General features: G+C 36.3%; 1 protein-coding gene across 3 annotated transcripts in view; it reads right to left on the bottom strand.

Moving 5' to 3' along the window:
* The window catches only part of ARHGAP29 (Rho GTPase activating protein 29), a 66240-nt gene that overhangs the window by 5798 nt on the left and 34081 nt on the right, over positions 1–26361 (bottom strand). For all 3 annotated transcript variants that reach the window (XM_072968174.1, XM_072968175.1, XM_072968173.1), the window contains exons 4-19: positions 24723–24819; positions 24268–24340; positions 22025–22073; positions 21471–21608; positions 19687–19751; positions 19145–19255; positions 18962–19042; positions 18566–18754; positions 17704–17841; positions 9474–9631; positions 8742–8881; positions 8444–8548; positions 5653–5751; positions 4482–4621; positions 4006–4194; positions 3601–3738 (exon numbers count right to left, since the gene is read on the bottom strand). In XM_072968174.1, the coding sequence (XP_072824275.1) occupies positions 3601–3738; positions 4006–4194; positions 4482–4621; positions 5653–5751; positions 8444–8548; positions 8742–8881; positions 9474–9631; positions 17704–17841; positions 18566–18754; positions 18962–19042; positions 19145–19255; positions 19687–19751; positions 21471–21608; positions 22025–22073; positions 24268–24340; positions 24723–24819 (1910 nt within the window). The remainder of the gene's footprint in view (positions 1–3600; positions 3739–4005; positions 4195–4481; positions 4622–5652; positions 5752–8443; positions 8549–8741; positions 8882–9473; positions 9632–17703; positions 17842–18565; positions 18755–18961; positions 19043–19144; positions 19256–19686; positions 19752–21470; positions 21609–22024; positions 22074–24267; positions 24341–24722; positions 24820–26361) is intronic.

Genomic DNA, 26361 nt, shown 5'->3' with positions numbered 1-26361 from the left:
AAATGAGTTAACTGGTAATCAGTAAAACTCTAAACTTAAGGCTGTATGATGTGATTTTAAAACTCTAATATGTATTCTATACCAACTACATTCATGACTGTCCAAAAGTTAGCATGATCGTCAACTGTTTTATTGAAACAAACCCAGGATAATGTACAATATAAGTCAAATTAGGCAGAAAAAGCTTGTTTTCTGTTCCTACAGGAGAGACAGAGAACAAAACGCTTTAGGGTCCTTGTGTTTTGCTTGGGCTAGACTGGAGATTAGCATAAGGAGACATGTCTCACAAGAAAGAAACTGTCAGTACTTCGTTATCTAAGTTTTAAATACAACTTGAATTGTCCCAAGTAGGTTAAAAGAGAAAGTTCCCCTCTCAAACTATCGATGGGCATACCACCTTGCTCTGTCTCCTGGCATAACTGATTTCAGCCTTTCTACTGCTCACCGACGGAAAATACAACACATTTCTGGCTAGCTGATGCCCCATACTATTCATGGTGAAGTAGGCACCCACTTCTCCAGTTTCCCCTGCTGGTCCCAGAAAGGGGAAGCCTTGAGATCAGTTTCTACCTCTACCACCTTGGGATCTGAAGGAGGTCACTTAGCCTCTTGCAGACTTCCCACATGGTAATGAGTAAAACAAAGGCTACTCTCTAATACTGCAAGAAGGGAGCATGGCTTCCCACGCTAAAGCCTTGGGCCCACAGCATGCCTAGGATAGGATGAGAGCTGACAGTGTTGGACCCCATTTCCTCTCCCTGACTGGCAGAAGAAATAAAGGGTGATTCACGGTGAGATTAAAAGTCATTTAAAGATACTGTCTCCATTTCTCAGTTGAAAATCCTGCAAAATGTGATTTAAGAGATATCAACAGTTTCCTGGGCTAACATGGCAGATCCAAAATTTGCACCTAATTTCTCCCCACCCCCACCCCAAAACTACTGAAATACAGTTAAGCCCATAGGACTGAGAGAATCAGAATGAAGAAGAAAAGCAACATTTCACAAGCTTAAGAAAAGATGAACACGTGCTGACTTAGCACTCCTGAGGAAGCTGAAATTCCAAACAGAGGCCCCACATGATTTACTGGATCCTAAGGAGACTCAGAGACTGTCAGACTAGATCCTCTGATCCGGGGGAGGGTGAGCTATCTCAGAAGCATTAGATTTCTAGATCCTTGTCTCCACTCCATGCTCCTGAGGATGTCTTCTCTGGACAGTGTAAAACAGAGGGTCCCTGGATGGGCAATGCCAAACACAAGGAACAGGTGGGCAACTCTTAAAATAAGCAGAGATTTAGCGACTGCATGCCTGCTGAATGCCAATTCTGGAGACTTCTTACCTAATTTGGCTCCCAGATTTCTGGAAATGTACCTGTAGCCCCGGAAAGACCCTTCTCTGGGGTTATCAGACCAGCCCAAGAGCAGAGACCTAGAGATCCAGACATGATCAGGTGTTTCCCAAACAGCCCTCCTAGATCACACTAAGTAAAGCTCAAAATCTTCAAAGCCTCATGTACTCAGAGCAGCCAGAGAGATTCCCATTCTCAAGTCTTCCATTTTAAGCAGATAACTATGGAAGACAGAAATCAAAATAAGTAGGAAAAAACCAATTTGAAGGTCTACAACTAAGCTGTCAATATGGTGGCCACTAGCCATATGTGGCTACTGAGCAGTGGAAATGTGGCTGTTCCAAACTGACATGTGCTCTAGGTGAAAAATACACACCAGATTTCAAAGACTCAGTACCAAAAATAAAGTAAGATACTTCATTAATCATTCAAAATATTGATTAGATATTCAGATAATATTTTCAGTATGTTAAATAAAATATTAAAATTAACTTCAACCTATTTCTTTTTGTGTAGCTACTAGAAAATTTAATATTATATTTAGGGCTCACATTATATTTCTATTGGACAAGGCTAGAGGCTAAGCAGAGAAAAAAATCCTTTTAAAAAAAGCTATGAATATCTCAGGTGGAAAAAATACTGCATTCAATAAAAAAGAAAAAAGGATGCAAAGGGAACCGAAAATCAGAATTCTTGGAAATTAAAAACTGATTTACAGTATACAGGATTGGAAGATAAAGCAGAGGAGACCTCTTAGAAAGCATTAAAAATAAACAAAAACAAACAAACAAAAAAGAAATGAATAATATAGAAAAGGGAAGGAAACCAGAGAACCAGTACAAGTTGTAAAGTATCCAAATATGAATTCCAGAAACAAAATACAGAGAAAACAGAGAGGAAGAAATGAGCAAGAAAAGGAAAGTGTCAAGAACTAAAGGACAAGCCGCTGACAGAGCTTGCGGAGTGCCTGAAACAGCAGATGAAAATCATACACTGACATTTTAGGGTCACAGAGAGAGAAAAAAGATGCTACAAGTTTTCAGAGAGAAAACAAGCAGCCAGACACAAAGCAGCAGGAACGAGAAGGATTTCAGGTTTCAAAGAGAACAACTTTTGAGGAAACACGATTTCCATCCTAGAATACTGTAACCCTCCACACCACCCACTCTTCCATCCCCATTCAAGAAAGCAGAATAAAGACATTTACAGATAAACGCAGCCTCAAATATTTACTCTGTTCCACCTGGCTCGAGGATGGGCATGACCAAACAGGGGAATAGGAAAAACAGGAAGCCATGACACAGAAGACAGGTGTCCCCTCATAAAAGAGACGAGGGTGGAGGAGAGAGATCCCAGGATGGCGGCTCTTCACCAGATGGAGACGTAGAACCCCCGAGACGGACGTGCTGAGGACCACCACCACCCCGCTCTCGGTGACTGGCTCTCCCTCTTCCCCGAGGGCAGGATGCAGCGGGGGAGGCCCAGGTCTCTGGGATCTGGCTCATGATCACATGGCTGCTCCCGCAGCCCTTCCACACGCAGCTGCCTCCGCCACTGCAGCCACTTCCTTCACCCCACGGAAGCGCTTTCTTTGAACCTACTCCCGTTAACATGCAGGTGCAAGAGCGAGCACAGAAGAAAATACAGAGCAGCCCGTGCCCACTCACAGCCCTGCCGAACCCCCAGCAGCCACGGAGGGCTTCGTGTTCCCCGAGAGCATTCACGCCTGGACCGCTCGCTCGCCACAACAGCCGTGTAAAGTGTCAGCGAAGTTAAAGCCAAACTATGACCCAGACGCTTCTACTTGCTGAACCCTTCTTGTAACAGAGTGAATAATGTCCTTTTCTTAGACAGCCAGATTGATACTTTCCACTCACTTTTCTAAAACTTAATGATACATTATTTAGGAATACACAACAGGTATTAAAACTATCAAGAACAGAGAGGGAGAGAGGGAGGTATTAACGTGCCTAGGAAAGACCACTGGGCTACAATGGGGGGGGGCTTTTATAAGGTTTAGTAATATTTTATTTCCTTATGCTAGGTGCCGGAGAATGAGTGTTTTTATTATTAGAGGTCTTTAAACTGTACGTGTATTTTATATACTCTTTAATCTGCACGTTAATAATTGGAAAGATATTGATATGGTCTATGTCAATGAAAAAAATATGTGTAGCAAACATCAGCCAGCTGAAAATCATGTTTTTGATTTTTTCTACTTAATGGTACGTTTTGAGGGTATAACTTTACCTGTCGAAGGTATAATTTCAAGACGTCACAGATGTCATGCGAACTAAATTCTGAAATGTCTACCAAGTGCATTCCATTTTCCAAGGCTTGACATAGTTTTTCAGTTTTTATTTTGTTCCCACATACACGATAAATTCCCTTCAGAAGAAAAGGAAAAATTTTGCAAAATTCTGCTTTAAAACAAATGCAGATATCTAAATATATTTAATGTCTACTTCAATTTATATCAATATTTTGGAAGAAAACTAGGATCAAAAAGTAGTATTTTCCAAATAGATCTGACTGAATTCAGATTTATTAGTAAAAATTCAGAGAACTGTTCTCCTTTAAAGTCTCCTTATCATCAGAACAAATTACATAGACATTTATGTTTTAAAATTTTCAATTTTAAGAGTTACAATGTACCTGTAGACACAAGGCTCTATTTTCAATCTCTGAGGCACATATTTTAAGTATAAAAGGGATGCCATCTGGTTCCCTTTTTGCAACTTGTGTGAATTCTGCTCCAAATAAGTGTACTTTTCCCAAAAGTTTCTGATGACCACAAATGATGACTAAGTTTTCCAAACACTTTCGGTGACAAACAAGGAGACACTACAAGAAAATCATAGTTTACAATGGTTAATTCACCTTAAAACTATTCATAACTGGACAAACTATAGGTAGAGTGGTAACATAACAAAAATGAGTTTAATAGGTATTATTTGCAGTGTATGAAATACATTAAATAGCAAAATGAAGTATAAAACCATAGAAGGTACACCGTGGCTCAATTTATTAAAAATACATTTGCAAAAGACTCTAATCAGTAAAATTAATAACGAAAAAGCATAAAGCAAGAAGAGCATAGAAGGGCTCACATAATTCCAGAAAGATCTTACCTCTTCACATTCAACACCCTGGAACACCACGATGCTTTCACAGTCCCTGCACTTTGTAGGGGACCTCAGTTTGCGAAACTTGTGAGTGAGTGCTGCCTTTGACATCAACGTTTTCTTAAATGTTCCAAGGGAGTTAGGTCCTTTAAACAGAAGTAGATTAGTATATAAGAATTGTAAGATGACAGAAAAATTACACCATATGGTACTACATTTTTAAAAATCTTCAGAAAGATTACAAAAAGCCATTATTTTGAGTCTGTAACATCAAAATAAGCATCCAATTTATAGATCTCTTACAAGGCACATGTTTATCAGACATTTCAGCTCTGAGTAAAAATCACCATCAAAGCAATAAGATCCTTCTAAAACAGCACGGCGTGTTTCCAGAATCAGCAAATGCACAGTTATTAGCATGCCCTTTATTACACAGGTGGCATTACGTTCTTAGAAAGTGACCCTATAAAAGCCTCGAAGAAAACTAGCCGTGAGGTTAGTATGTCAACACTACTTGCATTAAAGACAAAGCTATTCTTGATTCATTAATTCAAATTACAGATAATACTAGCTAGTTATCTACCAATATCCTACCAGAGGTCAGATGTTCCATACTATTTTAGAAAATGATGCCAAAACATCTGGAGGTACGCGGTATCCGGAGTCTCAAATTAAGTCATTAACATAACTGACGTCCTTTACCTCCTTCAACAACCACAACTTTCTCTGTTCTCAAGAAGTAGAGTTACTTACTTTTCCTGCCTAACTTACACGATTTCTTCTGAAGAGACTTTTCTCATGTAGAAATTTTTATGTATACAATTTCTCATGTATTGCAACACTCTGAACAGTTAAGTCACTGTATTAGGTTTATAAAAGATCGAAGTACCTAGCCTATTTTAGCAAAGTGCCAATATATTTTGGCTCTAGTAATTTTGCTGTTTATTCTTATATTTTTACTTATAACATTTGATTAATGCTTTATCAACCCATACTTGTACATAATTTGTACATGATACTTGTACATAGTTTGTTGAGATATATTTAAGTCACTAAGATGCCTTTTGTTTAACACACAGTAAAGTAATTCTTTATATCATGCTACTTTCCCCTAATATCACGCAATGCTATTGACACAACTGGTTCAGTGGACACTTGACCCAGGGGACTGCAATACCGGCTTCTGAAGGGGATGGTGGCTCCCTTTCATCCAGATCGTCTGCAGAAGACATGGTTCCACTGGATGGAGTTCGTGGAAGTTTTCGGTGAAAGTCTCCTAAAAGAGAATTCATTGCAGAATTTAAGAAATGGGTAATGACACGTTTTTTGAATAACACAAGTCACAGTATCTTATTAGCTACAATGTAAATATTTGCTTCCATTCACAGACTGTGGATACAGGGAAATCTGATACTTACTCCTGGGAACAAAAGAGAACTGAACCAAATCTGCCTTTTCCAAATAAACTTAGAATTGAGGATCACATGTTCAAATGAGAACTTGCTGTCAATTTCCGACAGTAACTGCCGGGATTATAAACTCCACAAGGACAGGGAGTACTACCTATCCAAGTCTGACGGCTAACGTCTGCCAGAGCGGCTGGCACAGTGGTAAAGCTGTCATCAAATACTCGTTAAGTTAAGTGATAAAGCAACATACACAATGTAACCTAAAGCTCTCTAAAATATACAAAGATCTATGAATACAGCAGTGTGACAGTGCTGTCACCTTTATGTGGCCGGTAAGACAGGAGACTGGGCACCAGGGGCAACGATCCCTGGCAGGGAGCTGGGGGCACAGGACACATGCCGTCAGCCAAGGGCTCTGCCGCGTGTCTCAGAGCACGTTCAGCAGCAGCCCGACCAGGTGAGGAGGTGTCTTTGCTCCCTGCTGGTATCGCTAACAGGGCTGTGTCTCAGTTGGGGACTTCACCTAACTCAAGGCCTTTAACAGTCTTAGGTGCCGAGTTAGAAAGGGCTTTGCAAACTATTGAAACCACAGCCTCTCTCCCCAAAGACTCCCAGCTTTCCACCTATTCTTAAAAAGTGGTCTAGTTTTTTTTTTTAATCTGTAACTTGTCTTTTTACATATCAATATATCATGACAATCCTTTCCTTTCCACAGACATTGTCTGCAGTGTCATTTGTAATAGCTGTCTGATTAGTTCACTTACTTTACCATAGTTAATTCAGCCCCATTTGCTTAGCATTCAGGTTGTTTATGATTTTCAGTTGCACTTAAACATCTTTGTAGCTAAATCTCTGGCACGCTGGTATAACCATTTTTAAAGAATATATCCATTTTTAAGGCTTTTTAAACTTCTTTCAGTGTTTGCCAAAAGATGATGGAAGAGCCATATTTCCCCACCACTCTGCCAACTCTGGAAATTATAACTAAGGAAAAAATTTTTCCTAATTTGTAAGCAAAAAAGATTTCTCACTATGGCTTTAACTTGCACTTCTTCGTTTACTAGATGAAATTGATTTTTTAAAATGTGTTTTAGGCCAACACACCTTTTTCTTTTGTGAGGTGCCTGATCAGGCACGCTGCCTACTCTTCCATGTTGTCTTTTTTTTTTTAACAGTGGTCATCTAGTTTTTGTTTTGAATGTGTCCTTGATGACTAAGAAGTCATGAGGCCACGTGTTCATTTTAGAATGACTTCTTCATATTACTGAGTAGAAACCTGTCGCCTATAAATTCCAGCCCTTGGTCACATTTCTCCTGAAGGACTCTAACTCTATTCCCCTTGTATTTCCAGTGTCTGAGGACAGGTTGCCGTGTCCTCAAGTTTCCGTTTTCCAGGTTATGCCTCCCTGGGTCTTCACCCATTTGTTATGTGACCAGTTTCAAAGTTTTTGTCTTTATCACACTGAAGTGTTACAGGTTTCCAAATAATTCAGAGCTAAGGCCTTGGACTTCAAGGTAGGCTAAATCCTATAACATATCTCCCCCAGTACCAAGATCCCAGGAGAAAGAAACACAGCCAGGAAAAGCAGGACTGGAGCAGTCTTTGGAAGGAGAGTGAAGGAGAAAGGACATCGAAAGTAAATAGCCTCAAGGGTTCAAGAGATGCCTTCCCCTCCTGCCAGCTGTGTTACCTCTGGCAAGTTATTCTGTTTGAAGCCACTAAGAGAGTGTTCAAAACATCCATTCTGCCTCCCGAAGGAGCACGAGACTATCTTTACCAAAGTTCCTTAAAGTACATTTATAAAAAATGAGTAAGTTAGTACCAGCACAAGAACTGGTGCCATCTGTACTGCTCACTAGGGCACTTAACTGCAGAACAGCCCAAAGACAGGTAAGGACAGTTACGTTTACAGAACAGTCTACAGAGTGTCGTATAAAATAAAGACGGCTTCTCACATCAATGTGGATCTCAAAAAAAACTGCATGAAAGAAGTCACAAAGAATAGTATGATTCCATCTGAATAATATTCTGAAGAGGGCAAAGGTCAACTAGACACGAGTACTGAAACATTTAAAATCGCTAGGGAATGATGAACAAAACTCAGGATGACGGCCTGCTCTGGCGGGTGACAGGGCAGGGTTATCAGGAAGGCGTCTCATACACTGCTAATGTTTTACTTCTCAGACCAGGTGGTAAATATATGAGGGTTTGTTCTCTCATTTTTATTTAAACTGTACATATACGTACATACTCCTATGAGACAGTTCATTCTAAAAACAGGGTAGTTATAAACAACAAAGATTTACTGTATAGCACAGGAAACTATATTCAGTATCTTGAAATTCAATAATGAAAAAGAACTGAAAAAAGAATATAGATATACATAAATATATGTATAACCGAATCACTGTGCTATATACCTGAAACTAACACAATATTGTAAGTCAACTATACTTCAGTATAAAAAAAGAAAAAATATAAAGTAGTTAAAAACATGCCCAAAAGGAGTATTTTAATCTTTCATTGCATTTTCACTCTAGACGTAACTACATATGTACCTGGACTTATAGATTCGGAATCCAGAGACCTAGATTCACTGCTCCCGCCAGTGCTCTCGGAGTCACTAAACATCCCGAATGTCCATGATCTGATAAAAGAAGGACCTTGAAGAAAAGAATATTTAAAGTCAAACAGCTGGCTTTCAGACAGGCACAGTGCTCACAACTGTGGATAAAGCCTCCTAACGCTGCCATTCAGGGCCTGATTTTACATTACAAAGCTGCGACTCATTTAATAATTACATTTAAATAACTTCACCTTTCATAAATTAGTGCTCTCTGTGCTGTGAGAAACTACCTGTTACGTCCGCACTGTTCGAGCATCTGTCCTCTTCAATCTTGTTGGAACTGTAAGGCAGGCGCACGACGTCCTCTAAAGAGTCAGAAGGCCCGTATCCGGAAGCGTGGGAGCTGTTTGTTAACTGTTTATGTATATTCCTAAGAAAAACCCAAATAAAAGTCATCATTCAGAAGAATGACTAATAATCAGCCTACTTCACTTTATTTTCAGAAAAATCTGTTAATTTAATGAACAGAGTAATTTACTAAATATTAAGAAAAAACCATATTATACAGTTGAACTTTATGAAAGAGATGTGAATAAAAATTAATACTTATTTGTATTTATTTCGGCTGAAAAATGGAAAATAGTAGCAGAAGTGTAGTCAATTATTCATGTCATGGTTACACTTTTCTAGTATAACTTGTGTGGAAAATGTAGGCTGTTAAATCTGCGGACATTCAAAAATTGGTATGACCATGATTTGCCACTCTGAAAGGATTTTTAAATCTCAAAGAACTAAGCTCTGTGTCAAAATTGAAAGCTTTACTCTTAAGTGAGTTATATCTTTTTTTTTAAGTGAGTTATATCTTAAACAATATTTTTAAAATTCAGGAAGTTTTAACATCAATTCTGCCAGGGTTAGAAAAGACATCACCTTACACCAGATAGGACACTGAGCAATAAAGACACCACCTTACACCAGATAGGACACTCTTGAAATAATCTCATCTATGTGTTAATTCTTACCCATCAACTTTTTCTTCTTCAGTTGAATTTGTGGCCTTGACAAACTCACTGTACTCTTGGCCTGGGTCATAGAGTTTGGCAGTATCACAGAGAGACTGCAAATTGTTTGCGAGCGAGGCAGCCTGCAGTTGTTGCATCTGGAAGAGGTTGACTGTCACCTATGGTCACATACAAAAACAAAAGGCAAGGTAACTCATGCTAGACAGAATGCTGTGTATATTTATTCCAAGTGACAGCACCAAAACAGGCCACAGAGTGAAGCATTCAACAATGTGTATCATTGTGAGCACACTATGTTGCCTGACTTTGTACAAGGTCTAAATCAGGGGGGGAAAAAAGTAATTTTAATCCAAAACCTAGGAGCAATCATTTCTGGCAAAACTGGCTTTAATCTGAAATGTTAAAAAATACAACCTCATGTCCCTAATGGTTCACAATTTCAGGAGATGGATGGGTTTTTGAGGATTCCCAGCTCTGTACTCTGATGGTTTGACCACAATTGTCTAAACTGAAAAATTGGGGGAAAAAATTCCAATCAGAGCACTATTATTTTGACTTTCACTTTTGCAATCCTGTAAAAATAGAAATGCTTTATATTTATAATGTATCCTATAGCACTCAATTTTTATGATTAGGTACTATCTTGAATCTATTCAAAATACATTATTTCACTGAGTTTCCACAAATGCCTAAATACATTGTCACTGCTGCTGCTCACAGTAACAGCAGGGGCACAGCAGCCGGGGGTGCTTACAACGCGCCAGATCCATTCTGAGAGCTGCGCGTGTTAGCTTCTCTCATGTTCACAAAACCCTGGGCTCTGGGTATTCTATGGCAAATAAACAGATGAGATCTCAGTCCTCATAAGAGTTTGCATTTCCCTGAGGGTGGTGTTAGAGAGACAGGACACATTAAGTAAATAAGATAATTTCTGGTACTGAAAACTGCTATAAACATAAGATCATCAGGTTATGGAATGTCACCAGGTATGTGTTTGCAGAAGAGTGCTAGTGACGAGGCACTGGGTGCCCTTACTGGGGTGGCTCACAGGTACCTCAAAAATCATCATGCCTCTAAGATCTTTCTGCCCCCCAATCTGCTTGGGGGAAGGACTCGGTCCTTCAAGGTCCCCAATATGAAGTGCAGGTCTTAAAGGGGAAATGACTAAATGAGTAAGAGTAGAAAGTGTCATCAGCCAAGATCATATGGAAATTCTGCATGTTTTCTGGTACTGCTTACTCAAGCTCACAGGACTTCCAACTCTATGCCCAGCTTTCAATAACCTACATACAATTTTTAGTTGCTCCATGGGCACAGAGATTAGCACAAATTTCTCTGACAGCTGTTGAAACAGAGTATTCCATAATTTCAGATCAATGGGAAAAGTTTTTCCCACATAGACAGCAATAACTTAAAAATTAATTTTTGTTCAATATAATTTTCTATCCTATATTTTTTAAAAGATATATTTTTCTTGAACGTGCTTTAAAACAAAAGGAAAAACTCCTGTGTTAATTTTTTTCACTCTTCAAAGGCCACTGATCTGATTAGGTCTTCAGTGACTGACTTGGTCATTTCTCCTTCCTCTCACTTAGCAATGTAATTATGATCTATATTCCATACCCTTCAGTGCTTTATAATTCAAGACAATTTTGAATATTCAGGAGTAATTCTTGATGCTCATGATATAACTTACAATTTGCTGGGACATGAGTCTGACTAGTGCACCTTCCTTAAGATAGTGAGTGAACCTGAGTGTCTAGCATCCCTGTATCTCAAATGATTCTGCCTTCTCTGCAATGATAAATGCAATAATATATCCTAGAATGAAAAACCCTAAAATTAAAAAAAAACCCAACATTCAATATAGGTTTCAAAGAAGACCAAGAGTCATATAAGGTAATATTGAAAATGTCTAGGGTATCATCCAAAATTACTTGTCATATGAAGAGCCAGGAAAATCTCAACAACTCACAAGAGAAAAGACAAGAAACATACCAACACTGAGATGACTCAGCTATCTGAATTATTAGATAAAGGCTTTAAAGCAGCTATTATAATGGTTTCAAGACACGAGGGCAAAAAGTCTCGAAATATGGAAAGCCCGAAGTCTCAGCAGAGAAGTGGAAAATATAAAAAAAGAAATGAGAAAATTTTTCTACTGAAAAATATCATATTCAAAATAAAAAATTTACTGGATTGACTGTACACAGAAATGCAGGTAACAAAGGAAAGAGCCAGTGGACTTGAAGACAGAGCAGAACAACATAAACAATCAAGAGGAAAAAGACTGGGGTGGAAAACGTCCGACGCTCCTGTGGAACAGCAACGAAAGATAATATTTGAGTCTTTGGAGTCTTAGGGGAAGAGGATAAAGTGCTGCAAAAAAATATTTGAAGAAACAACAGTTAAAACTTCCCAAATACTGCAAGAGTCAAAGTTGCAGATTCAAGAAGTTCAGGGGACCCAAAACAGGAGAAATTCAACAAAATCCAAACCCAAAAGCACCATAATCAAACTGCTGAAACCCAAAGACAAAGAAGAAATTTTGTAAGCAGCCAAAGAAAACAACACACTCCACACAGGGGACAACGATTCAAACGGCTATGGATTCCTCATCAGGAACTATGGAGGCCAGAAGGCAGCTGAGTAACACTTTGAAGTGTCAAAAGAAAAGAAATGAATTCTATATCCAGTGCAAATACCTTTCAGGAATGAAGATGAAATAAAGACATTCAGATGAAAGACAACAAAGAGAATGCACCACCAGCAGACCTACTACATAAAAGACTGTAAACGAAATGGTAAAGGAAGTGCTTTAGACAAAAAAATGAAACCAGAGAAGAGATGGAATCTCAGAGTGAAAGAACAATAATGCAATGGTAAATACCTGGGAAAATTTAAAGACTACTTTTCTCTTCTTAACTTCTTAAAAATATGAGACTGTTGAAAACAAAAATTATAAGACTGTCTGGTGAGCTTTTCAATGCATATAAATGTAATGCACATATATCAAAGTGAGTAAAGGGACTTACATGGTGATATAGTTTCTACACTCCACTTGAACTTGGTAAAATATGAATTCTAAGTGGACTGAAAAGTCTCTCTCTATATACATATAGTGCAACCATTTAAAGGAAATGTACTATACAAACAGATAAAGTAAAAAAAAATTCAATAGATGAATTAAAATGTAGATAATAGATAAATGTAATCATTTTAGATGAAACGTTATTCTAAATAGAAATAAACAGTTTTAAATTAAATCTTAAAGATAAATTAAATAAATCATTAAAATATAACTCTAAAAAATTTATCAATTTACCCAAAATAAGGCAGCAAAAGGAAAACAGATGAAGGGAAACATACAGTACAGAAAACAAAAAAATAGTTGGCCTAAATCTGAACATATGTGCACATTAAACGATCTAAACATCTCACTTAAAAGATACAGATTATCAAAATAGATTTTTAAAAAAATCAACACTGAAAATAGATTTTAAAAAGTTTCTTCTGTAGAGCACAGGGAACTATATTCAATTAATTAATCAACTATTCAATTAATGAATGAAATATGAAAATGAATATATGTATGTATATGCATAACTGGGACATTGTGCTGTACACCACAAATTGATACACTGTGACTGTACTTCAATTAAAAAAAGTTATTCCTTCAATAGAAAAAAAATCAACACTGAACAATATGCTATGTAAGAAATTCATTTAAAATACATATAATGATTAAAAGCAAAAGAACAGAAGAGGATATACTATGCTAAAAATAATCAAAAGAAAACTGAAATAGTTTTACCAATATTAAATAATGTAGACTAAAAAGCAAGGAAAATTAGCAGGATAAAGATAAAAGGATCAATTTACCAAGAATACATAACAATCATTAATGTTTAAGCAACTGAGAGACTACTGATTATTTTTTAAACCCAAAGCAAGCAGAAAGAAAAAATAAAAAGCAGAAATAAGTAAAATTTTAAAAAGAAAAACAGAGAAAAATCAATGAAATCTAAAGCTGTTTCTAGGAAAAAATCAGTAAAATGTATAAGCCTCTAGCTAGACTAACCAGAGAGAGGGAGGGAGAGAGAGAGGAGGCACGAATCACCAGTATCGGGCATGGAAGAGAGGCTGTCACTACAGCCCCTGGGACACCGGCAGGACAGAAGGACACTATAAACAACTCTATGCACATAAATTCAACAACTCCGATGAAAGGAAGGGACCAATTCCACAAGCCACTGAAATTCACCTTTTGAAAAAGAAATAACTAGCTCAAATGGGCCGATGTCAAAAGAAACTGAACACACAGTGAAAGATCTTTCAAAAATGAAAACCCCAAGCCCAGACACTTCCACAGGGAATGCTGCTTAACATCGAAAGAAGTAACACCAACTCCACACAATCTCTACTAGAAAACAGAATAGGAACAACCTCCAACTAATTTTATGAGGCCAGAATTACCCTGATACCAAAACCAGACAAAGGCAGTATAAGAAAAAAACAAAACAAAAACGGATACACATATCTTTCATTAAAAGAGAAGAAAAAAAAATAGTCAACAAAATGTTAGCAAGCTGAATCCAGCAATATATAAAAGGAACAGTGCATCACAACCATGAGTGGCTTACCCCAAGAATGCAAGGCCGAATCAACACTCAAACACCAAATATCATAATATTCAGAGACTGAAGAAAAACTACATTATCACATCAATCAAATGATGTAAAAAAAAACACCCATTTGATAAAATCCAACAACTTCATGATAAAACTCTCAGCAAACTAGAAAATGGGGAACTTTCTTAACACAATGAAAGGTATTAAGAAAAAGCCCCACAAAAAACAAACCTACAGCTAATGGTGAAAGACAAATGCTTTCAGCCTAAGATCAAGAACAAAGCAAAGATACCTTTTCTCATCACTCCTACTCAACAATGAACTGGAAGTCCCACCCGATAAATAAGAAAAAAGAAAAAAAGGAATATAGTTTGGAAAGAAAGAAAACTGTCCCTATTTGTAGACAATGTGATTTTTTATGTAGAAAACCCCAATGATTCTACAAAAAGAGCTCCTAGAACTAGTGAGTATATCAAGGTTGCAAGATACAAGATCAACACACAAAAATCAGCTGTGTTTCTCAACACATTAGTCAATGAACAACTGAATGTGAGATTAAATAAAATGTGTGTCTGTATGCATAGACACACACATCTATTGGGGATATAAAGCGATAAATTGGGAGTTCGAAATTTTCACCTCTTGAGGACTGATGGAAATGCTAGCTATTTTGATTGTGGTGGTAGTTTGGAATCATACCACAAAAAAAAGATGACACAAAAAAAATCTCACATACCTAAATAAATAGAAAGACACACTGTGTTCACGGATTGGACAACTCTATACATAGTAAGGATGCCACATAGATAGTCATTTCTCCCTAATCTAATTAAGATGTAACATAATTACAACAAAAATGTTAGCAGGATTTTCTGTAGACAGACAAGCTGATCCTAACATATTTATGGACAGTCAAAGGATCTTAAATATTCCAAACAATTCTGAAGAATAACGTTGGAAGACTCACACTATCTGACTTTAAGACTTGATAGACGGCAACAGCGATCAAGCTAGCAGGAATGTGACAAACGGACAGACACATATATACCCGCGGGACAAAACAGGATCTAGAAATATAACTACAAAAATATGGTCGACTGATTTCTCACAAAGATGCAAAGGCAATTCAATGGCGATGGCACAATGTTTTCAACTAATGGTATTGGAAGAAGCGGACACCGGTATTAATCACGTTTTTTCTTTTCTGCATTTTATGATGATTTGACATCTTAAAAAGCTTGCTGATTGGTGAGATCGACTGTTCCTCCCAAAGCTAGCCAATTCTTAACTGGGGAGCCCACATGTCTTTCATATGCAACTCAACCACCTCTAACTCTCACACACCAAGCCAGTATTTTCCCCTGTCCTAAATCATCCGAAGGCCCGGTACCAAGCAACCGGAGGCCATCCCTCTTTCCCAAGCCCACTGGAATTATTCAAACTAGCCAATCCTGTATTGCTTATCCTGTCCCACCTTGCCCTTCCCTCAGAAACCCCAGTAAAGGCTTGGTACTCAGCTCTCTCCTCACTCCCACTTTTGCTCCACCACACCTGGTACTTCTGTGGCCCTGCGTGACACGGTGTGTCCCACTCTCTAGTTAGTAATATATTTTTCAATGACACTGGCCTCTCCATGTCAGCATTCAGTTACTTCTATAAATTGAAGTCTCGTGGGTATAATTTTAATTCAACATCCAAGTGCGAAAAATGAACCTAACATACACTTCACACCTTAACAAAAATTAACTCAAAATGGATCACTTCTCAGTGTCAGACTGTAAAACGGTTACCAGAAAACATAGGAGGCTTTGAGATCTTGGGTGACATGAAGCATTCTTAGATATAACACCAATAGCATGACCCACAAAAGAAGAAATTGATAAATTAGACTCCATCAAAATTAAAATGTTTTGCTCCATGAAAGACACTACTGAAAGAATAAAGAGAAGCTTCAGACTGGGAGACAATACATGCAAGCTCAACAGTAAGAAAACAATCAAAAAGAACAGGCAAGATACAGATGGCAAATAAGCCCTTGAAAAGATGCTCAACATCATAAGTCACTCTAAAAACACAAACTAAAACCACTACCAATACACACCTCTAAGAACAGCTAAAACATAAAAACAACAACTGACAAGCGTTGCTAAGGACACAGAACAACTGGAACTCTCATACGTTGCTGGTCAGAATGAACAATGTTATGCTCACTCTGGGAAAGTTTTGCAATTTCCTATAAAGGTAAACAGAAACTCACCATAGCACCCAGTAACCTCACTCCTAGGTGTATTTGCCCTAGAAATGTGAAAACCTGCGTTCACACAAAAACCTGTTATTAGACATTCATAGTAGCTCTATTCAGAATCGCCTCAAACTGGAAACAATGCAAATGTCAACTGGTGAACGAATACCAGTGTGGTACAGACTCATACAGCAGGACACCACTCAGCAATAAAAAGAAGTGAACTACTGAAACATGCGTAACATCAGTGACTCTTCAAAAGCAGTACGCTGAGTGAAAGAAGCCAGTCTCCAAGAGACAATACTATGATTCCATTTATGACACCGTGGAAAAGGCCAAAGCATAGAAATGGAGAACAAATGAGGACTTGTCAGGGGTGAGGGGCAGGTGGAGAGCTGCACTGCAAAGGGGAAGCATGAGGAAATGTTCTTGGAGTGACAGAATTGTTCTGAATCCTGACTGTGACAGTAGTGGTTCTACAAATTAATACATGTGTTAAAACTCGTGAAATGTACACCCAAAACAGGTACAGTCGAACCTTGGTATCTGATGGGAACTGGTTCCAGGACCCCCAACCCAACATGGATACCAAAATCAGCAAATGCTCAAGTCCCTTGTACAAAGTGGCACGGTATTTGTATATAAACTATGCACAACCTCCTGTACACTTTAAATCATCTCTAGATTACTTATAATACCTAATGCAATATAAATGCTATGTAAATAGTTGTAAATACAATGTAAATGCTTTGTAAATACAATGTAAATGCTATGTAAATAGTTGCCAGTGAAGAGCAAATTTAAGTTTTGCTCTTTGGAACTTTCTGGACATTTTTCCCCCCTAAATACTCTCGATCCATGGTTGGTTGAATCCACTGATGCAGAACCTGTGGATACAAAGGGCTGACTGTAGTCTGCACATAAATTTTTTATAAAAGCCATTTTAAAGAGGCAAATGAAACAGTCTTCAAATAAATCATTGGGTTCAATTTCAATATTTAGTTTACTCAAATTCTGAAGACTAGATCTCATGCTGCTGATAGAAGTTTCGGGGGTCAAATCCATTGTGCCAACCAAGGCAAGAAAGACAGTGGTGTAGAGGCAATTTCAAACTCTTAGACTTCAATTTTAATAGAATAAATCATCAATCCATGGGGTGGAGAACCAGATGAAAAATGAAACTCAAACCACATATACCACCATTAAAAACTGAAAGTCAACTTTTAAAGTCTAAACATTCTGTTAATCTCAAAAATTAAATCTCGTAAGAATCATGACTCATCAAACATTCCTCTCCCTTCTGCAGATACACAGACTCTTTTTTTTCCCTCTTCAAAATACTCAAGAAATTACTTACAGCTTTAAGGGTAAGATCACACTGGAAAACAAGTTTCCGGAGTTGTGTTAAAATTTCTCTTTTGGTATTTTCCAGATCATTTCGTCTTTCTTCAACATTTGTCATACAAACTTTGTAGAGTTCATTTGCTTCTTCTACCTTCAGGAATACCAGAGGAAAAAATAACACTGGTTCACTGAATCTACATTTAAAAAAATATTGTTTTCTAGTAAAGCTCAATTTAAACAACTGAAAAGGCTTTATGCATGAAAGTTCTGAAATATCCTATTAAATAGAATATTTCTAAAGATAAATAGTCCGTTTTGGTCAGTTTCATGGATAGTCAAGTATGATTTACACTTAGTATATTGTTTGCCTATAAATAAATGTCCCTTCTATTTAACAGCCTTTTCTATTTATATTTACCTTTTTCTGTATCGTCTTCTTATGGAATTCATCACATTAAATTTCATAAATAATAAAAGCTTCAGCCTAGTCTTGCTATCAGGTACTGGGACTGAGAACATATATACACTGTTGCCTACATGGTGAAATTTCTGAACAATCAAGTAAAAAATGTTAAACTACTGCCTTCTTTAAGATACTTCTTTCACAAACAAACCCCAAAATTCAAAAGACAAGCAAAAATCTCTTAGCATGGTGGTTCTCAAAGTGTGGGTCCACAGCAGCACCTGAGCACTTGTTAGAAATGCAGGTTGTCTGGTACCAACCCTAGATCTACTGAATCAGAACTGTGGAGACGGGGCCCAGCAGTCTGTTTCCACAACTCTTCCAGTGGTTCTAATGCATGTTAAAATTTGAGAACCAAAGCTTTAGCTGATTACTGCTAATTCAACTCGCAAATAAAATACAAGATGATTACTTTCTGAAGAGCTTCCTCTTCCAGCCTTCGCTTTTTTTCTAGCTGTTTGTTGAGATTTTTCACCAATCCACCAGTTGAGCACAGATGCTCCTCTTCTGCACGAAACATGGAAGATTTTGCTTTTTCATATTCATCTTGACGTTGGATGCACAACAATTTTGCCTTTTTAAGAGCAGTTTCTGTTTCAAGCTACACAGAAAAAAAGTATTAAATATAGAATGAGAAAAGAATCCTACTGTACAAGTTTCTGTAGCATACTCAGCAAGATAATTAAGATTGCATTTTAGAAAAACTATAGAGACAGAGTAAGGTACGCCTCTTCCCAGGGTAGATACTTACAGACTGCAGATGACTTCAGATGTTCACAAAGAGATGAAATTCTATTACAATACTAACCATTTTATTTTGCTCCTGTTTCCAAAGTTCTTTTATTTCTTTCCTTTGTTTCTCCATTTCATTTTTTCTCCCAAGTAGAGGCTGCCAAGGGTATTTTTTAAAAAATAAAGAGAGAAAAAAAGCTGTTTTCTAAAGACATACTGTTTGAAAAAAAAAAAGTATATTGTATATATAAATTTTTACCTGCACAAATTTGTTGGCTTGGAGAGCTGCAATTGTTTGTTGTAAAAGGTGACTGCTCTCAATATCATTAAGAAGAGCATTGGTAAATAAAGACTGCAGTGGCATAAACTCCTAGAATTTAAAATTGAAAAGTCAATTTTCCAACAGAAATGGCACTAGAGTTCTAGATGCACCCTCACTACCCGTCTTCAAAAAGAGAAAATTTTAAGTTTAGACTTTTTTTTCCAGAAAAATAACTATTCATAAATATAACCACATGAGAAAAATACTGAAGAATATTAACTACAAGTCATTTTAAAACTAGTTAGCAAAATTACTAGCTACTAAGATAAACGACATTCATATAAAACTGTAAATTTCCTAGTTTCTTCATAATAGGTATCAATGTAAGTTTAAAAAGATTTTATTTTGTCAATAAAAAGGCTAGCATTTAAGTTCTTTCCTTTATTTACTACAAACTTTTTTGATTTTGCAAGGCATTATCAGGAGCTCATCTGAGTAATCTCTTGGCACAGAGCCCTCGTAGTTCACTGACCACCTACCTGTAGTCCAATGTTAGTTCTAGTTGCCTCTGCCAGCTTGACAATATTTCTAGTGGACTCCAATTCTGAAAAGGTCAAGTAAGGCATCAGATGGTAAATTCAACTTCTTTTTCACCTTCACACTCTAAAATTATTTGTAATTCCCCAATTAAAAAGTGATCACAAATACCAGTCTGCATCTTGGTATGAAGCTACGATTCTTAACCTGAAGTACTCATCAAAATCCACTGGGAAAGTTTCAAAACACTCGTTTAAATCAAAACTACAGTAAGCTATCACTCACATCAGTCAGAATGGCCATCGTTAAAAAGTACACAAATGATAAATGCTGGATAAAAAGGGAATCATCCTACACTGTTGGTAGGAATGTAGTTTGGTGCAGCCACTGTAGAGAACAGTATGGAGAGTCCTTAAAAAACTAAAAATAGAGTTACCATATGATCTAGCAACTCCACTCCTGGGCATACATCTGGAGAAAACTCTAATTCGAAGACACATGCACCCCTATGTTCACAGCAGCACTATTTACAATAGCCAAGACATGGAAGCAACCTAAATATCCATCAACAGATGACTGGATAAATAAAATGTGGTATGTATATATATATATGTATGTATATACACATACAGACACACACAATGGTATACTACTCAGCCATAAAGAAGAATGAAATAATGCCATTTGCAGCAACATGGGATGGACCTAGAGATTATCATATTAAGTGAAGTCAGTGAGATAGAAAAAGACAAATATCATGATATCACTTACATGTGAAATCTAATACAAAGGAACTTATTTATAAAACAGAAACAGACACATTAACAGAAAAAACAAATTTATGGTTACCAACAGGGAATGAGGGGAAGAATAAATTAGGAGTTTGGGATTAGCAGATACAAACAACTGTATATAAAAGAGATAAACAACAAAGTCCTACTGTATAGCACAGGGAACTATATTCAATGTCTTGTAATAATGTACAATGAAAAAGAATATATATATGTATAACTGAATCACTATGCTGTACACCAGAAACTAACACAACACTGTAAATCAACTATACTTCAATTAAAAAAAAGATACACTTGCTTAGACCTCACCTCCCTGAGGCAAGGGACCTAGGCCTGTGTATTATCCTTTTCTAAGGATATTCAGGTGATTCTGATCGACATTCCCTATTAAAAGCAAATAATGTAGGAGAAAGAGCATACACTTTGGGTAAATTCTATATTCTTCTGGTTACTGCTACATGATCTTAGGCAAATCCCCTGTCTTATTTGCCTCTGCTATAAAATGGGGATCATGAGCTTGTCTTGCCTACTTCCCAGGGTTTTGGTAAGGATTAAATGAGATAAAGGATTTGCAAGCATTTTTGTCAACCATAAAAAACTGGGAAAATACTAGCTATTAAGATGTTCCTTATATGTTTCCACTGCCTTCTGATCAGAAATCTACTGTTACTTTTATCTCCTTTAACCATATTATTTGATTGCACTTATTTTTACCCACTAGAGTATGACTTCTTTAAAGGTAAAGACAGTGAACTACATGACTGTGTGTCCCTAGATCTAGTGGTTGGTCCACAGTAATATTCAATAAGTATATTTATTGTAAGTAGAGTCTTTCCTATTTTGAAAAGAGAAAATGAACAATAATTTTATTCACTACAATGAAAGAGCTACTAATTTACAATCATTATTATTTATAGTCTGCAAAAAATGAATCACAAATAATTTAGTTCTTACATTCCCAAGTTAATCAGATGTCCTAAAGGGCAACTCACCCAAGTTCAGCTTCTTTTCAACCCATGAAACTATGTTTTTGGTATATTTTGACCATGTTTTGGCATATGACAACGCCAGTTCTACAGAGTCAGTGTTCTTTAACAGCATGCTGTCTAAGTCTATAGGAGAAAAACTTCCTGAAAATAAAAATGTCAAGGTAAGTATATATTAAATATGAGCTCTAAACAAAGAAGCATTCAAATACTAAACTGTTCTTTAATGAAAACTGGTTAAAAATATAAATGATAAATTCAGAATTAAAGGGTCACAGTTTAAAGAAAATGGTTTCAAATTATATTTTTAAATCTTAATGTGTATTTCTATTATTCATCAAGTTACAAATCCTATATAATTCCTGATCAGTCTTTATCATCACACTATCTACTCTAGCAAGTTTTTTCCCTTAAGTGTTATATGTAAAACTTTACATATCATTTGTTTTATGTTAAAAATGAATACTTTAGATTACTAAGCAAGGAGAGATTAATTCAAAACACTGATCAAAAGTAACTGCAAAAAGTTTGACTGAAGTATTAAGTACCTCAAGCATTACCTTTTTCATTAGATGAGTCCACTGATTCCACAGAAACATTTTCAAAAGACTTAAAACATGGAAGAAAACAAATTTAAGATTAGAGCAGAAGATAACAATCTCTGCTTCAGAAATTTTTCACACTAATTTGTTACTCTAACACAATTCCTACTAAAGAATTTCAAGTATTTAGAACTCAAGGGCCTGAGAAGCCTGTTTAAATGCTGGAACGTTTAATAAGAACTAGATAGCTTTTTACAACAGCATTTCTCAAGGTCCAAGAATGAATAACTTCATTGTTTATGAACAGCATTAGTTAACGCTGATGAAACCATTCAAAACTTTAAATTGTGCAGATCTCAAAAATATTAGTCAGCAAGTTATAGAAGCAATCTAAATAGAAGACAAAGACCTGTCTCTTCCAGCCATCCATTACCATTTTATTACATGGTAAGCATTTCTCTGAAAGTCCACTGGACATCTTAGTGCAGAACTTTCTATGATGACCGAAATGTTCTATATCTACACTGTCCAGTAAGGTAGCTACTAGCTCCAAGTAGCCATATGAGCATTTGAAAAGTGACCAATGTAAATGAGAAGTAAATTTTTAATTTAATGAGCTACATGTGACAAGCGGCTACCTTACTGGAAAGTGCAGAAAAAGGTCACCTACCAAGGTTGTGGGAGCTTGTATTTAGCTGGGCAATACGGAGTAGGCAGGGATTCACTACAAAAGGGATCAATGAAACCTGTGTTTGAAGTCAAGCTCTATCGGTTAGTAGCTGTATGACACTGGGCTACATATTCAGACTCACTTAAATGTGGTTTGCCCTTCTGTAAAACTGGGATAACAACGCTACTTCAAAAGGCTATTTTAAGGATTGAGATGATGTAGGTTTAGCACAGTGCATGGTTATATATTAAGCACTATTAAGTAAATGGCAACTACTATTTCAAAAGATATTTTTCAAAACTCTTTACCAAACAAAGTAATTTTATTGTAGTATTATAACATCATGGACTTTTGAATTTTAATATCCATGGCAAATTAAAAGCTGCAAAAAGGAAAAAAAAAGAAAAAGTATTACCCTATTAAGAATTAGTATGTGTGTGCACAACAGAAGCACAGGAATAGGAAATATGATTCACATCTAAAATTTAAATTGTTTAGACCCCTATCACACAGATAATGTTTTATTATACCTTCTAAATTAGCAGAAAAATCATAAATAGCAAAGTATTTAAAGATCTTAAAATTCTTCATCATTCTGATATGGTTTCTGCACTATCCTCTTTGAGTCATCAAATAGATGACTTCAGAAGTAGTCACACTTTCTTTCTCAATACTGTAGTACATGCAACAAATGTCTTCAGTAGTCATTTATATTTTATATTATTTAAGAAAGACCTGTAGTTTTTATGTTATTGTGATATAACAAGTATTTGGCACATTTCCAAATATTTGTTGAAATCTTTGTGGATTTGAATTCCAATCCTTTTTGGAAATCCTTAACAGGAAATGATCAACATATGTCCCTAATGCAGTTTGTTTAAATACCTTGCATTTGATGGAAAAATTTTAGTCAAATGAAAATACTACTACTGCTATAAATCTTTAAAGCAATATTCTACACACATTCCTCATGTCCTATTATTTCATAGCAATTTTTCTTCCAACTGGGAATCAGAACCCCAATCCTCTGACATACATGTAAGGATGCTGTTAGGGAGAATTTAGACCTACAGTCCTGTTAATAAGTATTTCATGGTAACAAACAAACTATGGGATGTGAGAAAAGATTAACACCCTCTTCTTGAAGGAAAAATGGTAAGAATTACTTACTAAAATTTTGGACCATAAGTCATATATTCATTACATAAGACATTATGGGGGAGGGTATAGTTCAGTCATGGTGTGTGCTTAGCATGTACAAGGTCCTGGGTTCAATTCCTAGTACCTCTATTAAATAAACAAGTAAGTAAATAACCTAATTACCTACCCTCTCTGCAAAAAAGACTTAAAAAAGAAACAAATTTATAAAATTATCAGATATATTCTTTTTAAATGATGGTTCCACTTCAAAAGTACAATTAAATTTTTGGTCCAGAAACTGACCATAAATTATCATATTTAAAATAAACTGATTTCTCCCCCACTAAACTGAAACAGTATCAAAGAGTAATGCTGAAATTAAGATTAGTATATTAATTAAATATTAAGTTAAAAACATTAAAGTCTTAGCTTTCATACAAACTTGGCTTACCTTACTCTCCTGAGAAACAGGCAGTCGCAATAATGAATCACTGCCTACATCTCCCATGAGAAAGTTTGTCAAGCTATCCAGGGAAGTGAAAAAAACAAAAAAGAAATAGAAATTAAAAAAAAAAAAAGAATAAGTCACTACACTGCTCTGTCACAGGCTTCACATTCAACATGTCATCTAGATTAAATTTTTTAAAGTAAGAACCTTAGAAGTAAACTCCTAGGAATCTACTCACATAAACCACACAGTCACTCACAAATGGATGCTGCTTCTAAACAGCTATAAACACCTCTGAATACAGCAATGAGGCAACACAGAGCATAGCTTTTCCAAAGCTGTGATGATACGTCATGTTTGGGAACACTTCACTTTTCATGTACCTACTGAATTATTGAGACATATTCTCAGTGAGACACGTAGGCCCAAATGTCTTTAAATGACAGTCCTCTACTTACATATTTCCAAAGGTAAAGGCCAAGGTTTCAATGGAAGAAAACACTTCTCTGAAGAGATCATTTTTGTTTTCTTCATTTACTTCTGTGAAGTTCACAGCTACAGGGAAAGGTTGGTTACAATAAATGAGGGAGAAAATACCTTAGAATAGATTTATACAAAGTCATTTGATCCCTTAAAAAAATCACCATTAACTCTAGAAGCATTAGAAGATTCAGAAACTGAAAAGCCTAATACACAAAATAAATATGATGTTCAAATTCTTCATTAAGGAAATCATACCAAAGAATCATCTTTCATAAAAGTAGCTGGAGTTCCAAACGGACTACACCATGCTTACATAATTTGACATATTTGAAAAGTGACTCAATGTGAAATCAATCTTGGAGTTACAGAGTCCATGTTACACCAGACCTTTCTCATTAAGAGTGTTCTGTGCTAATTTCTCTTGCTTATTGCTTTATGGCATTTTAAAAAACAGCTAAATGCACTGTGGCTCAGTTAAGTCAATGTGAAGTACATTTTTCACTACAAATTACTGATACTTGAAGTCACATATACATCTGACACAGCATAAAACCTATCACAAAACAGAAAACACCCAATGCTTTAAGATTATTAAATTCCTATTTTAAACCTTATTTCTCATAGGCTTTTGGCTCTGAGGTCCATGTTAATTGACATACAGCTGTTTTTTGTTTTCCTAGGGATATTCCTACATTTTACATTTTTTAAAGAAAATTATAAAACATAACTGAAAAAGGTTTCCTATCACAACTTCACCTGAATGCACCTTTGTTAAAAGCCCAGATACAATTTACCAGGACAAAATCTGAGGGATGAATAAGTAAACTTTTTCAAGTAATCCATTCTACTCAGGTTGAGTTTAAGGAGCAACTGATTCCCTATGTTCCACCCTTCCTAGGATCTTTACCAGTAACTCGAAGCAGGAAAACCAAGTGAAGAGGAAGCTATCCTTTGTTTTAAAATTGAGTTGTTCTTAAGCTTGGCTGCATATTAGAATTACTTAGGGAGCTTTAAAAAGAAAGTCTGGGTCCCACCATCAAAGATTCAGATTTCACAGATCTGGTGAAGCATAGATATTTGTTCCAAAGCTCTCCCAGGTGATTCTAATGTGTAACTAGGACTGAAAATGCTTCCTGGAAAGCAAGGATCAACACAGATAAATTAATCATCAAGCCTGGAAACCTCATGAAATTAAAACCATGATTTTACATGTATAAGCCTTTGTAGATACGAGGAGCTAAGGTCCACACCTTTCATCAGATTCTTCTAAATATCCCTGATACAAACAAGAAGGAAAACTTAAGTACCACCACAAATAATTTAAAAACTATTTTTGGATTTCTCCTCTGGCCAAGATGGAAAAACAGGCTTATACTGCTCAAACAACTAAAAGAAATCTATACAAAATATATGAAACAATAGTTTTCATGACACTGGCTATCAGGCAACAAAGAATAAGAATCCTAACAGACAAGAAACAACTGTGCTAAGCTCTACAATTGCTCTACCTTAGTGACTAGAATACACAAAGATTTCTGAGTAAAGGAACTACCAGAGCTAAAAGACAACCATTTTATAATGATGGAGTAGTTTATAAAGAGGACAGAACAATTT

This window comes from Vicugna pacos, chromosome 9 (genome assembly GCF_048564905.1).
Source record: "Vicugna pacos chromosome 9, VicPac4, whole genome shotgun sequence".
NCBI classification, from domain to species: Eukaryota; Metazoa; Chordata; class Mammalia; order Artiodactyla; family Camelidae; genus Vicugna; species Vicugna pacos.
Note: the sequence above shows the minus strand (reverse complement) of the source record. Positions and strands in the feature narration are given on the sequence as shown.